At 44.7% G+C, this 14,617-nt stretch overlaps 1 protein-coding gene across 5 annotated transcripts in view; it reads left to right on the top strand.

The window, feature by feature from the left end:
* LOC120237742 (pleckstrin homology domain-containing family M member 1-like) overlaps positions 1–14,617 on the top strand; it is a 54,138-nt gene that overhangs the window by 3,523 nt on the left and 35,998 nt on the right. Inside the window, exon 3 of one of the 5 annotated variants that reach the window (XR_005530034.1) lies at positions 4,925–5,204. The exons of 2 other annotated variants lie outside the window; for them this stretch is intronic. Coding sequence is in view for 2 of the 3 variants with exons in the window: in XM_039241153.1 (XP_039097084.1) it covers positions 1,208–1,256 (49 nt within the window). In the remaining variant the exon portion in view is untranslated. Of the gene's footprint in view, positions 1–1,207; positions 1,554–2,158; positions 2,724–4,924; positions 5,205–14,617 lie in introns of those variants that run through there. 2 more of the 5 variants (XM_039241155.1, XM_039241153.1) reach the window with 2 other exon arrangements.

Here is a 14,617-nt window from a genome sequence, read left to right as displayed (position 1 = left end):
ATGTTTCTAAATTCATCTAACAAATATGAATAGACAGACTTTTTAAATGTCTTTTCTATTTCGTATCCTTGCCCCCTCCCCACAAAAGCTATTATAAATATACTGTGTAACATCTTGTTTTGGAAGAGATCATATCAGAGATTTTGTTTTGGAGTTTCATATCAGAATTTCTTCTCTTTTTTTTTTCTTATGGCATGTGTTTCCATTATATGGAATGTACTTTAGTCTATTTGACCAGCCTGTATTTAATGGACATTGGAGTTCACTGTTTCTATAAATAACCTTGTGTATGTGGTCTTTTAATTCTGTGCAAGTATCTGTGTTCAGTGAATTCCCAGAAACAGAATTGCTGAGCCACAGGATAAATTAATCTGTAATTTTCATAGATGTTGCCTGTTTACACTCTGTCGGGAACGTGCCTGTGCCCCCTCAGCCTTGTCAGCAGAAGGTTTTATCAAACTTTTGGATATTTGCCTATCTAACAGGTAGAACATGGTAAACTTTTTTTATTTTGAGAGAGAGAGCGTGTGCATGAGTGGGGAAGGGGCAGAGAGAGAGAGGGAGAGAGAGAATCCCTAGCAGGCTCCTCGCTGTCAGTGCAGAGCCCGACGCAGGGCTTGATCCCTGGAACCATGAGATCATGACCTGAGCTGAAATCAAGAATTAGACGCTTAACTGACTGAGCCACCCAGGTGCCCTGAAAATGGTAAACTTTTATTAAGCGCTTCCTTCAACCAGACCCATGTTCCCTCAACAGGCATCTAGAACCTTCTTTTCTACCCCTCTGTGCTCCTACCCTCTTGGTTCATTCAAGTCTTAACAGGTTTCCCAGCTGGGGTGGGAATAACACCAGGTTGGGTGCCAGTATGGGCTGGCTTGCGCAGGATGTAGCTTCAAGCCCTGTCCTACCCCTCACAAGTCTAGGAACGGCGGGCATTGCTGGCTCTGTAAGGTTGTTTCTTCGTCCGTAGAGCGGAGGCTGCCACATAGGGCTGGGAGTGAGTTGCGCACCGAACAGTATCTGGGCGATGGCTGATGCAGCTTCTGAGCAGCAGAGTCCATTAGACAGAACTTTCAAACCTCAAACAGAAGAATTTAGGTGGAACATCCCGGAAGGGAGCAATCCCCACTCTATCGGCTGGGCGGATGGCGTGACTTCGGTTCATTCACCTGTCTGAACCCTTCCCTGTCTCTCCTCCTCCCACAGGCCAGCCCGCCAGCCCTCTATCATGTGCTTTGCTTTTTATCTTTCATGAGTCTTGTGACTGGAAAATTCCAGCTTAAGGTCGTTGAATCAGTGACCGTTCACCCTGTGTGGGAAGTGTCATCCTGGACATTGTGGGAGAAGTCGAGGGAAGAGGGTCAGGATGTACAGAGCAGCACGGGGCAGTGGTGCGCAGAACCAGCAGACACAGTGTGTGCAGGTGCACGGACGCACCGCCAGTACCGTCACGCTGAGCGCTGGGCTTGTATCTTTGCACATCCACACACACCAGCTCTTAGAGGGTATGTCTGAGGGTGAAGATTCCATCAACCCTTAAGAGTTCGCTTATTTTTATTATATTACTTAAGTATTTGGTTGTTTTGTGTGTGTTTTTAAGTTTATTTTGTGAGAGAGAGAGAGAGCAGGGAGGAGGGGGAGAGATGGGGGAGAGAGAGAATCCAAAGTAGGCACTGACAGTGCAGAGGCTGACGTGGGGCTCGATCCCATGAACCATGAGATCGTGACTTGAGCTGAAATCAAGACTCAAACGCTTAACTGACTCAGCCACCCATGTATCCCTAATTTATAGATGTTTTGATTTTACAGTTGTAAGAATTATAAGGTATTTATGTCAAATTTTAAGTTACAAATACTTAAGTAACAGGGGCTACTGGGTGGCTCAGTCAGTTAAGCGTCCAACTCTTGATTTCGGCTCAGGTCATGATCTCACAGTTTGTGAGTTCAAGCCCTGTGTTGGGCTCCATGCTGACGCACAGAGCCTGCTTGGGATTCTCTCTCTCCCCCTCTCTCTGCCCCTCCCCCCCACATGCACCTGCACACTTTCTCCCTCTCTCTCAAAATAAATGTAAAAAAAAGTTTTTAAAAATCATCTACAAGTTAAACATGAAGTACAAAACATATAACATTCCAGTGAAATGTATTAATGTTTTCCAGAAACTAAATTGCAGTTTGCCTTGTGAATAGAGGATTGGCGCTCTGAATAGCTTCTTTTGTGTTGGTTGAGTCTGAATCACAGTGATCACTGAGAAGCACCACTAGGGTCTGGTGGTCAGGAGTGTGGGCTCAGGAGCCAGACTGCTGGAGTCTTCCGTTAACCAGCTCCACGACCTCGGGCAAGTTACTCAACTTTTCTGACCTTGATGTCCTCATCTGCAAAATGGGGATAAGAAGGCTAGGGAGATTAAATGAGTTAAGGGATGCAAAGCCCTTAGAGCAGTGCCAGTCACAGGAGGAGTGCTGGGATAGCTGGGGTCCTCGTGACGTCAGTTCTCGTGCTACTGTCTCCGTGTACACAGCTGCAAATCCATGGTTAGTGACATTGCTCAGATGTTGTTGTCATGAGGCCATCTCTTGGGGGGAATGGTTCCTCACATACGCAGCCCCTTTCTGTACCCTCATGAGCACCCCTGCCTGCCACGTGGTGCCATGGACAACAACACGCTAGCCCATGTGCTCAGGCAAAGCACAGGCTCAGTCGCTTGGCGGGGGGGGACTTTATGAGGCGGTCATGCAGATTCTCCAGCCCGTGCTTTTATTTCACACCTACGCCTCTGCGTACACATAATACATGTGCGCATAATAATATGTATATTTTTTCAGACTGTCTTCTAGAAGAATCTTTACTGTTTTTGAATAGACCGTTTTTGAAAAACACTGGCCCTGAGCCGGACAGAATTGGAAGGACTGGAACAGTTTCGCCGTTTCAGCCCTTGTGTTGCATTTCCTCCAACAGTTTTGAAAATTCTCTTTCCTTCAAAATCGCATCTCTAGGGGCGCCTGGGTGGCTTAGTCGGTTAAGCATCCGACTTTCACTTAGGTCATGATCTCGTGGTTCGTGGGTTCGAGCCCCGTGTCGGGCTCTGTGCTGACTGCCAGCTCAGAGCCTGGAGCCTGTTTCGGATTCTGTGTCTCCGTCTCTCTCTGACCCTCCCCTGCTCACGCTGTCTCTCTCTCTCTCTCTCCTAGAAATAAAACATTAAAAAAAATTTTTTTTTTAAATCACATCTCTAGCACTTTCTTCCATTTGATGCGCGTATCTCTTATTCTTTCTGGGTCCTGCCCACCAGCTCTGGTTCTGGTGAGACTCTATGAACTTGACCTCCTCTTGACCGTGGTGTTGATTTGGTTGGAAACTTCTAATTTATCACACACACTTCTTGCTGTTGGGTGGTGTTTCTTTATTCCAACACCCAGTCCACGCCGTCATTAAAATGTGTCTTACAGGGGCACCTGGGTGGCCCTGTTGGTTGAGCATCTGACTTCGGCTCAGGTCATGATCCCTCAGTTCGTGGGTTCGGGCCCCATGTCGGGCTCTGTGCTGACAGCTCAGAGCCTGGAGCCTGCTTCTGATTCTCTGTCTCCCTCTCTTTCTTCCCCTCCCCCACAGTCTGCCCAGCATGAGGATGAGGGTCCTGGCTTGCTCCACCAGCAGACTGGACCGCATCTCGGTGGCTGGACGCTGCCCCCTGCTGGTGCACCCCATCCATGCTGCCTGCAGGATCTCGTGTGGCTGGGCTTGCCTCCTGCCACGCTGCACTCTAGCCATCTTTCCAGTTGCTTTTCTAGGGTCAGCCCTGCTTCCCTCTGATTCCTTTACCCTTGGATCCTGCCTGTGCCTAACAGGCTGGCTGCTTTCTGGACATTTACAGCAGGGCCAGTGCTTATAATACCTTCCCCAGGGGACAGTCCAGGAGCAACCAGTTTCTGAGACATAAAAACAATAGTAACCTCATTCATTTATTCATGCAGCAGATGAGTGTCTACCATAGGCACTGGGACCCCAGCAGTAAGTAAGATGAGGTTGAGAGGCAGGCCCAGCACCGTGGGTACAAGCACAGGCTGTAGAGTGAGAATATCAGACACAGCCATCAAAGGCACTAAAACTGATCACAAGAATTTTCAGGAGCTTCCTTTAAGAATATGTCCATGACCTTGGCTAAGTGTGCAAGCTTGTATGAGTCACTACTCTCTGGTTCTCAGCTTCTCCTTCTGAACATGACATGGCTGAACTGGATGGTGTTTAAGACTCTGTGCAGAGTTTGTTTTTTGCAAGACTACTACTCCTATGAAGTAGTCTTGCAAAAAAATAAAAATAAAAAACCACCCAAATCTTGATCTGATCAAACCTCTAGACTCAACTACAAGGAAACATAGAAAACAGAGCAATATGCGAGACCACATCGTGGGTTTGCAATCATCAAAACCCAGACTGCCGACAATCTGCAGGATACATGACACGCCTTCTCCAAGGATAGATCGTGAGATAAATCACAAGCAAAAAGAGAAAGACGGAAGAGGAGCCTATGGATTAAAAGAGACTTCAGAGACATCAACCAATCACAGCTGAGCTCACCTGATTCCAATCTGGATTGAATCAAACTGTTGGAAGTGCTTTTTGACATGACACCGTTGGAACTTTGAACACTGACCAACTACGTGACGATATTAAAGAATTGTTCTTTCAAGAAAGACAATAGTGATTGACAAAGGGCAGAGACGCCCCCGGCAGCAGGGACCTGTTAGGAAATAGGGCTGGGGAGCCTGGGAGAAGAGACTGCGGGGAGGCTTACCCCCAGCTCGGCCATTAGCTCACTCGAGTCCCTGCCTCTCCCCAGGCCTTGGTTTCCCCATCTAGGAAATGAAGCAAGGGGACCCAGTGTTTAACCTTGGCCTCCTTTTGCTTTATCTTCACATGAACAGCCCTGGAGCCTTTACTCAGTGCCCGTATCAGCCCCACCATGTGGCCAGAGGAGCATAAAAGCAGCAGAGGCAGGCCCGAAGGCCAGAGCTGTTGGCTTCTGCAGAACCTAGAAGAGGCTACCTCCTTGCGGCCACTCGCTTGGAGGGTCAAGCTGCATGATCGCAGGAGGGCTGGGCCACACCTGAGGGAAAGGATGACCTTCACTTACTCACAAACCATGGCCATGAGATATCTTCTCCCTGGGACGCTTTGGCCTTGTTCTGATAACCGGGAGTTCTGGTGAGTTCTCTTGCCCTGCATTCTGATCTGGTCAGTCTGCTCATGACCCCAGTTGAGGTGGGGTACTGCTGCCTCTGACACACTCGTATGGTCACATGTGAACAATGCCACTGCATTGGTACAAGTCACCTGTCCCTAGATTCCTTGTTGCTGGCCTCTGTCCACCTGCCCTTCAGATACCATCACTATGAAAGTATCAGTCTTTTTTTTAAAAATTTTTTATATGTTTTATTTATTTCTGAGAGAGACAGACAGCGTGAGCAGGGGAGGGTCAGAGAGAGAGGCAGATACAGAATTGAAACAGGCTCCGGGCTCTGAGCTAGCTGTCAGCACAGAGCCCAACGCGGGGCTCAAACCCACGAACTGTGAGATCATGACCTGAGCCGAAGTCGGACGCCCAACTAACTGAGCCACCCAGGCGCCCCGAAAGTATCAGTCTTAACACACAACCTCACGCGCTGTGAATGCTCAGCAAATAAATAGGGAATATTTCCTTCCTGGATTGTCAGAGGAGCTTAAAATTCTCTGGAAGCATCAGGAGCCTTATCTCCAGGAGGATAAACTGAAATACCCACTGCCTGCTACCAAACACCAGCCAGTTAACCACATGAAGTAAATAATACCCTAGCCCGAAAGAGAAAGAAAGACACTTCTGTTATAACAGGCAGTAAGAGGGGGTGCTCAGTCGGTTAAGCATCCAACTTCGACTCAGATCTTGCAGTTCGTGGGTTCGAGCCCCACATCAGGCTCTGTGTTGATAGCTCAGAGCCTGTAGCCTGCTTAGAATTGTTTCCCTCTTTCTGCCCCTCCCCCACGCATTCTCTCTCTCCTCTCTCTCAAAAATAAACATTAAAAAACTGTTAAAAAATGAGCAGTAGGAGTAACAGCTAAACCCACCATGTTAGTATCAAACCTGGATTCAAATCCTTGCCCTGCCTCCCCTCTGTGACTTTGGGATTTCACAAGGGTGCTGTGGAGGTGAAACTGCTCACTGCATACAGTGCTGGCATCATGCCTCACACACTGGGAAGGCTCAGTACATGTCAGCAAGTCCTTCCTGGGAAGCCTTCACTGTAGCACACCCTGGGTGCTCCACCCTCTCCTCCCCATCCCCAGTTACCCCCTGTTTACTTTCCCTCTCCCTTATAAAATTCTTTTTGGTGCTTCATTCTTTGGCTTGGCTGGCTAATGGAATCTTGTCTTGTTTTATAGTGGTGGGTTTCAGGCAAGGTGGAAAGCCAATACAGAGGCCACTCCAGGCCTAGGAGGTCTTCCAAAGGCACCTTGAGAATCACAACTTATTGGTGCCTTTTCCGGCTACTCCGCATCAGCCCTGCAGATAACCGGCCTGGAGCTGTGGCTGCCTGCCCCCACTGCAGACAGGACACCGTTTTAAAAGATATGGTAGCACAGGGAGTTGTCTTGGTCTTGGGGGACCAACAGGATGGAATCGGTGCCCAAAGAGACCACAGCCCCAACTCCAGTTCTGCTACTGTGTAAAGCGGGGAATCTTAACGCCCGCCTACCCCCATCCCCCAAGCTGGGGAGCACACTGGAGGGAATTCTTTTTTTTTTATGTTTTTTATTTATTTCTAGGAGAGAGAGAGACAGTATGAGCAGGGGAGGGTCAGAGAGAGAGGGAGTCACAGGCTGAAACAGGCTCCAGGCTCTGAGCTGGCAGTCAGCACAGAGCCCGACGCGGGGCTCGAACCTATGAACCGCGAGATCATGACCTAAGCGAAAGTCGGACGCTTAACGACTAAGCCACCCAGGCGCCCCTGGAGGGAATTCTTAAATGTTGGTGCCGGGAACCCACACTTCCTGTATACGGGCCGTTGCTGGCCCCTTGTGGCCACTGGATAGATTGCACAGCCAGTTGACCCGAGGACAACGTCGTGGGAGAAGCCGCTCCCGCTTCTGAATCAGCCTGATGCTGGGCTTCTCAACCGTGACAGGCCCATAACTCCCTTCTCATAAAATTTATTGTGTGTAACTATAGTATACCTTATTCAGGTGTTGACATATACTAAGTGACATATTTATAGCATACAATTTGATCATCTTTGACATATGTATATATCCATGAACCCACCATCACAATCAAGATGGTTAATATCTCTTCACTTCCAAAAGTTTTCTTGTGCCTCTCAGCAACCACCCCCATCCCTTTCTGCTCCCCCATCCCCAGGCAACTACTAATCTACTTTCTGTCATTATAGATTAGTTTACAGTTTCTAGAGTTTCTTATGAATAGAACCATGCAGTGTCTTCTCCTCCTCTTCTTCCTCCTTCTTCTCTCCTCCGTCTTCCTCTCCTTATCCTTCTCTTTCTTTTTTTGGTCTGGCTTCTTTCACTCAGCATAACTATTTTGAAATTTATTCATGTTGCTGCATATACCAATAGTATATTCCTTTTTTTAAAATGTTTTGTTTTTAATTTTTTTTTTTGAAAGAGAGTGCGAGCAGGGGAGGGCCAGAGAGAGATGGAAACACAGAATCCTAAACAGGTCTCAGGCTCTGCACAGAGCCTGATGCAGGGCTCAAACTCACAAACTGTGAGGTCATGACCTGAGCCGAAGTCGGATACTTAACAGACTGAGCCACCCAATAGTGTACTCCTTTTTATTGCTAGGTAGTATTCCATTAGATGAATGTACCACAGTTTGTTTATCCATTCAGAATATTGGTAACTTAAAAAATCAATATAATCCCCTAAATGTAATAGAAACAGAAAGAAAGCAATGAAACAAAAGTCCCATGTAAATGCTCAGGCATGATCATATTGGAACATAGAATGATGTAGTCAGACACTTCACCGATATGTACAGTTACATGAACCCAGTTCTTTGCCAGAGGCTTTGGTTTGGCTCCAAAGCCCAGCAGCTGGCCACTCCACAGAGGAGGCTACAATGCTGTGTGGCCTGATGCATGGGGACTGAGACTGGGCAGAAGAGGAGGAAACAGGCAGATGTCAGCTCAGTGGAAAGATTTCCCACAGGGCTGACCAACAGGAAGGCATGCTTCCTTTTCAATTATGTGAATGACGCATTTGGACTGGACCACCATGGAATGTCTCCAGTCTGGGAATGGCCCAGTCTCATACGCTAACGTCCATATTTGGTTTCTTAAAGGCATGTTTGTGTTTTACTTACCTTGCATTTCCCAGCACAATACGGGGACTTTCTGTTGGCACTTTTCTGAACAGAGACTTAAGATTTATTTCTTGCCCTTTTCTAAAGGCCAGTAGCAGGCATTGGCACCTCTAACCTGCCGGGAGCCTGTCTCAGGGCAGAATATAATTTTATGGAAGAAAGTGTTTAGCAATGCTTTGGAGGCAACAAGACTGTAGAAACGTCTACTACAGAGGTGCCTGGGTGGCTCAGTTGATCTCCGGCTAACATCATGATCTCACGGTTTCGTGACTTCGAGCTCTACATCAGGCTCTGTGCTGGCAGCATGGAGCCTGCTTAGGATTCTCTCTCCCTCTCGCTCTCTCGCCCCTCCCCTGCTCACTCTGTCCCTGTTTCTCTCAAAATAAATAAATAAACTTAAAAAAACAAAAGAAACTTCTACTACAAATAGAGCCTTCAGTTATGCTTACCTTCTTGGATAATCTATCGACCGTGTTATGATTAAAGGAGTCTGTTGTTTGGTGGTAACCCTTGACTTTAGACTGGCTTGTTCTTGCAAGGAACCCATTCCAGAAACTTTGAAGAATTTACTTTAACCAGCTCTGGTGCTACAGAGAAGGATCAAAGTCCATAGCAAGTATGGTGGGACATGTAATATGTGGGGTTTCTAGTCTTTGTTTCTTTTTTTTTTTTGAACGAGAGAGATTGCGTGTGTGCACCCATGCATGTGAGTGGAGGAGGGGCAAAGAGAGACAGAGAGAGAGAGAGAGAGAGGGAGGGAGAATGCTAAGCAGGCTCTATATCCAGCATGGATCCCAGCATGGATCCCAATGTGGGACTCAATTTCACGATTCGTGAGATCATGACCTGAGCCGAAATCAGGAGTCAGACACTTAACCGACTGAGGCATCCAGAACCACCCCCCCCCCCGACTAGTCTTTGTTTCTTGACTCCATTTTTAAATATCCCACCCACACATTTTCCGCTGAGCCCCTTAAATATGTTGTGCTTCCATTCTTACTCTTTGCTGCTTGCTGTTTTCCTTGGAAACATTTTCCTTCTATTTTTTTTTCACTTCTCCTTGCATGCTCAGTCCATTTGTTTTGCTTTGTTTGAATGAAAGCAGTGTCTTAAGACTACACATTTTCTTCATATACGCTTTTGGTTACATTTCAGAAACTGCCTCTGATCGTTCATTTTCATTGTTTTAGAAACCTGTTATTCCAGGTTTGAATTTGCCTTTGACCTAATAATTATTCAGGGGGAAAAGTATGTGGGCATTTCTTTTAAAGTTTTAAGAAACTGGGTGTTTCTTTTACATCGTAGCCTGAGTGTGGAGCCTATATAATTCCTCCCTTGTGGGGAGATTGAGGCATTATTTGTAGCCTAGTTTATAGTCAATTTGTGTAAATATTCCTGAAGTGTTTGAGAAGGTGTGTATTCTGTGGGATAAAGTACAAGCCCTATAATAAAGCCAAAAATTCAGTCTTACTAATATGGTTTGAAATATATTCCAAAGACAGTCTGGCGTCTCTGTCCCTGTTTAAGTCTACAATCTCTGTGGTCTGTACTCATCTTCTTTTTTTAATTTTTTTTTAATGTTTATTTACTTTTGAGAGAGAAACAGAGACAAGAGTGCAAGTGGAGGAGGGGCAGAAAGAGAAGGAGACGCAGAATCTGAAGCACCTCCAGGTTCTGAGCTGTCCGCACAGAGCCGGACGCAGGACTCGAACCCACAGACTGTGAGATCATGACCTGAGCCGAAGTCGGAGGCTTAACCGACTGAGCCACCCAGGCGCCCCGTTCTCATCCTCTTTTGTCTCATTGTTTTCCACGTGCCTTTCTGCTTTGCACTTGGAGAGCTTTTCAAGCGTGTGGCTACAGCCTCGAGGGACCCTTCTGTGCTGTGGATTCTGCTCTTTGCGCCTTCAGTGCAGATCGCATTCCCGGCACTGGATTTGGGTTCCTGTGTTCTGGATTTCAGCAAGCTGAATCCATTTTTCTCATAGTTTATGGAAAACTCAAAGCAGACATTGCCTCACAATGTCCTGTTTCCTAATGCATTTTCTGGACGCATACTCTTCCAGCATTGCCCCGAGAACTGGCAGGGGGAGCCCCCAAGTAGGCTCTGTGCTTTAGAGCCCCCCACAACACAATAATTAAATTTATTAAGGACCACACAGTGCCTCTGGCGCTCAGCACCGGCACAACCTTAAACATCCGTGCTCTTGACCGACAATGTTCAGGCTCCCAGGAGATGCTTCACATCTTACCCTATACTGATGGAGAGAAAAATGCATCTGCTTCGAAAGGTTTAATGAAAGCTTGATGGGGCCCCTGCTAGGTACCATCTTGGAGTGCAGAGATTTTTGAGCAGAGAAGTACTTAGGTAAGAGAAAAGACAAATTAACTTGCCAGATCTTTCCTCTCAGCCAGAATGCAATAGATTTGAGCACAATGAAATGGCGTTTTCTAGTATCGCCGAGTGTACAGTTTCTTCTTGTTTTCATCTTCCTGTTTGTGGTTTTGGGGCTACTCCACATGAATTAGGACACCGTGTGCATCAGCTATAAATAGAAACTGAGGGCATTTTTGCGATATTACATAAGCCACATTACACATTGTTCAAATTTGTATATCAAGACTTTAGACATAATGATACCAATTTTTTACACAGGCGGCAAGATGGACATTGAATGCTAGAATTAGGAATTTTCACATTTTTATTTAAAAACTTACTTATTTTGGGGGTTGTCTGGCTGCCTCAGTTGGAAAACATTAAACATTTAAAAAATAAACACTTTTTAAAATTAAAAAAAAACCCAAACATGTGACTCTTGATCACACAGTCACAAGTTCGAGCCCCATGTTGGGGTTAAAAGTTACTAAAAATAAATAAATAAATAAATAAATAAATAAATAAATAAATAATAAAAAGTTACTTGTTTATAAATCAATTTTTAAATTAAATGTATAATTTAAATAAAATTTCAGTTAAGTTGTAAAATTGAGTTATTTAATAAAATTTAACTAAGGCTTTAGAGAGTAAAATGATATACAGTAATTTGGGTTTATGTATATTTGATATAAAAATTTGACATTCATTAATTCTAATCTGTATTTTGCCTTGTACATTATTAGATACTTTTCAGTATTAAAAGAAGCTAACATGGGGCGCCTGGGTGGCTCAGTCGGTTAAGTGTACGACTTCAGCTCAGGTCATGATCTCACAGTTCATGGGTTCGAGCCCCATGTCGGGCTCTGTGCTGACAGCTAGCTCAGAGCCTGGAGCCTGCTTCAGATACTGTATCTCCCTCTCTCTCTGACCCTCCCCTGCTCATGCTGACTCTTTCTTTCTCAGAAATAAATAAAACATTAAAAATTTAAAAAAAAAAGAGGGGCGCCTGGGTGGCTTATTTGGTTAAGCGTCCGACTTTCGCTTAGGTCATGATCTCACGGTTCGTGGGTTCGAGCCCCGTGTCGGGCTCTGTGCTGACTGCCAGCTCAGGGCCCGGAGCCTGTTTCAGAGTCTGTGTCTCCCTCTCTCTGACCCTTCCCTGCTCACGCTGTCTCTCTCTCTCGCCTAGAAATAAATAAAACATTAAAAAAATTTTTTTAAATAAAAATAAAAAAATTAAAAATTAAAAAAAGAAACTAACTTTTTGGAAAAAAACACTGGAAAACTTTTTCATAAAAAATTTTCATAAGACATATATTTACATTCTTGTTCATTGCATATAATTATGTTTTTAATCCTTAGTAAATTTTAAAAAAATTTTTAAGAGAGAGAGAGAGAGCCACCTGGGTGGCTTGGTCGGTTAAGCGTCCGACTTCTGCTCAGGTCATGATCTCACGGTTTGTGGGTTCGAGCCCCATGTCAGGCTCTGTGCTGACAGCCAGCTCAGAGCCTGGAACCTGTTTCAGATTCTGTATCTCCCTCTCTCTCTGACCTTCCCTTGCTCACGCCGTCTCTCTCTCTCTCTCTCTCTCTCAGAAATAATTAAAAAAAATTTTTTTAAAAGAGAGAGTGTGTGAGTGGGGAAGGGCAGAGAGAGGAGAGAGAGAGAGAGAGAGAGAGAGAGAGAGAGAGAATGAATCTTAAGCAGCCTCCATACTCCGTACTGAGCCCCATGCAGGGCTTTACCCCAGGACCCTGGGATCATGACCTGAGCTGAAATCAAGAATCAGGTGGTCAACCCAAGCACCCCTAAGATTTTGATTATCATAACATAATTGGGATGCCTGGGTGGCTCAGTTGTTTAAGCCTCCAACTCTTGGTTTCCGCCCAGGTCATGATCTCACAGTTCTTGAGTTCAAGCCCCGCTTCAGGCTTTGCGCTGACAGTAAAGAGCCTGCTTGGGATTCTTTCTCTCCTCTCTCTGCCCCTCTTCCGCTCGCTCTCTGTCTCTCTCTCTCTCTCAAATAAACTGAAACAAACAAAAAGATAACATAATGATTTTGCTGAAAGGAAGAGAAGAAAAATTTCCTAGGAGAGTCATCATGGTTTATGAATGAGGTCTGCGTTTATTATTCATCCCACACCTTATAGATAAGAATGTTCCAATAGCAGGGGACTTTAATACTCTGCTTACAACAATGGATAGATCAACCAGACAGAAAATCACTAAAGAAACAATGGACTTGAATGACACAATGGACCAGATGGATCTGACAGATATATTTAGAACTCTGCATCCTGAGGCCAAGGAACTTACTTTCTTCTCAAGTGCACATGGCACATTCTCCAAGATAGATCACATACTGGGACATAGTGCAGCCCTCAATAAATATAAAAGAATTGAGATCATACCATGCACACTCTCAGATCATAATGCTTTGAAACTTAATCACAGGAAGAAGTCTGGAAAAACTCCAAAAACATGGAGGTTAAAAAATACCCTACTACAGAATGAATGGGCCAATCAGGCAATTAGAGAAGAAATTAAAAAATATATGGAAACAAATGATAATGAAAATACAATAATCCAAACTCTATGGGATGCAGCAAAGGCAGTCCTAAGAGGAAAGTACATTGCACTCCAGGCCTATTTCAAGAAATTAGAGAAAGCGCAAGTGCAAAATCTAACAACTCGCCTAAAGGAACTAGAGGCAGAGCAACAAGAGCACCCCAAGCCCAGTAGTAGAAGAGAAATAGTAAAAATCAGAGCAGAAATAAACAACATAGAGACCAAAGAAACAATTGAACAGATCCATGAAACCAAGAGTTGGTTCTTTGAAAAAATAAACAAAATTGACAAACCTCTAGCCAGGCTTCTCAAAAAGAAAAGAGAGAGCACCCAAAAAGAAAAGAGAGAGCACCCAAATAGACAAAATCATGAATGAAAATGGACTTATTACAACCAACCCCTCAGAAATGTAAGTAATTATCAGGGAATACTATGAAAAATTATATGCCAACAAATTGGACAACTTAGAAGGAATGGACACATTCCTAAACACGCACTCACTACCAAAATTCACACGGGAAGAAATAGAAAACCTGAACAGACCCATAACTAGTGAAGAAATCAAATCAGTCATCAAAAATCTCCCAACAAATAAAAGCCCTGGACCTGATGGCTTCTCAGGGGAGTTCTACCAGATATTGAAAACGGAATTAATACCAATTCTTCTCAAGCTATTCCAAAAAATAGAACTTGAAGGAAAACTTCCAGACTCATTTGATGAAGCCAGCATCACTCTGATTCCCAAGCCAGACAGAGATCCAGCAAAAAAAGATAACTACAGGCCAATATCCTTGATGAATACAGATGCAAAAATCCTCAACAAGATACTTGCAAATCGAATCCAACAGCACATAAAAAGAATTATCCACCAAGATCAAGTGGGATTCATTCCTGGGTTACAGGGCTGGTTCAATATTCACAAATCAATCAATGTGATACATCACATTAACAAAAAAAAAAAGGTCCTATCGATAGATGCAGAAAAAGCATTTGACAAAATACAACATCTCTTCTTAATAAAGACCCTCGAGAAAGTCAGGCTAGAAGGAACTTACTTAAACATCATAAAAGCCATCTATGAGAAGCCCTCAGCTAACATTATCCTCAATGGGGAAAAACTGAGAGCTTTCCCCCTGAGATTAGGAACACGACAGGGATGTCCACTCTCACCACTGGTGTTTAACATAGTGCTGGAAGTCCTAGCATCAGCCATCAGACAACAAAAGGAAATCAAAGGCATCAAAATCGGCAAAGAAGAAGTCAAACTTTCACTTTTCGCAGACGACATGATACTCTACATAGAAAACCCGGCAGGG

This window comes from Hyaena hyaena, unplaced genomic scaffold (genome assembly GCF_003009895.1).
Source record: "Hyaena hyaena isolate Hyena2069 unplaced genomic scaffold, ASM300989v1 scaffold_189, whole genome shotgun sequence".
Taxonomy (NCBI): domain Eukaryota; kingdom Metazoa; phylum Chordata; class Mammalia; order Carnivora; family Hyaenidae; genus Hyaena; species Hyaena hyaena.
The sequence above is the reverse complement of the archived record's forward strand: the minus strand, read 5'-3'. Positions and strand labels throughout refer to the sequence as shown.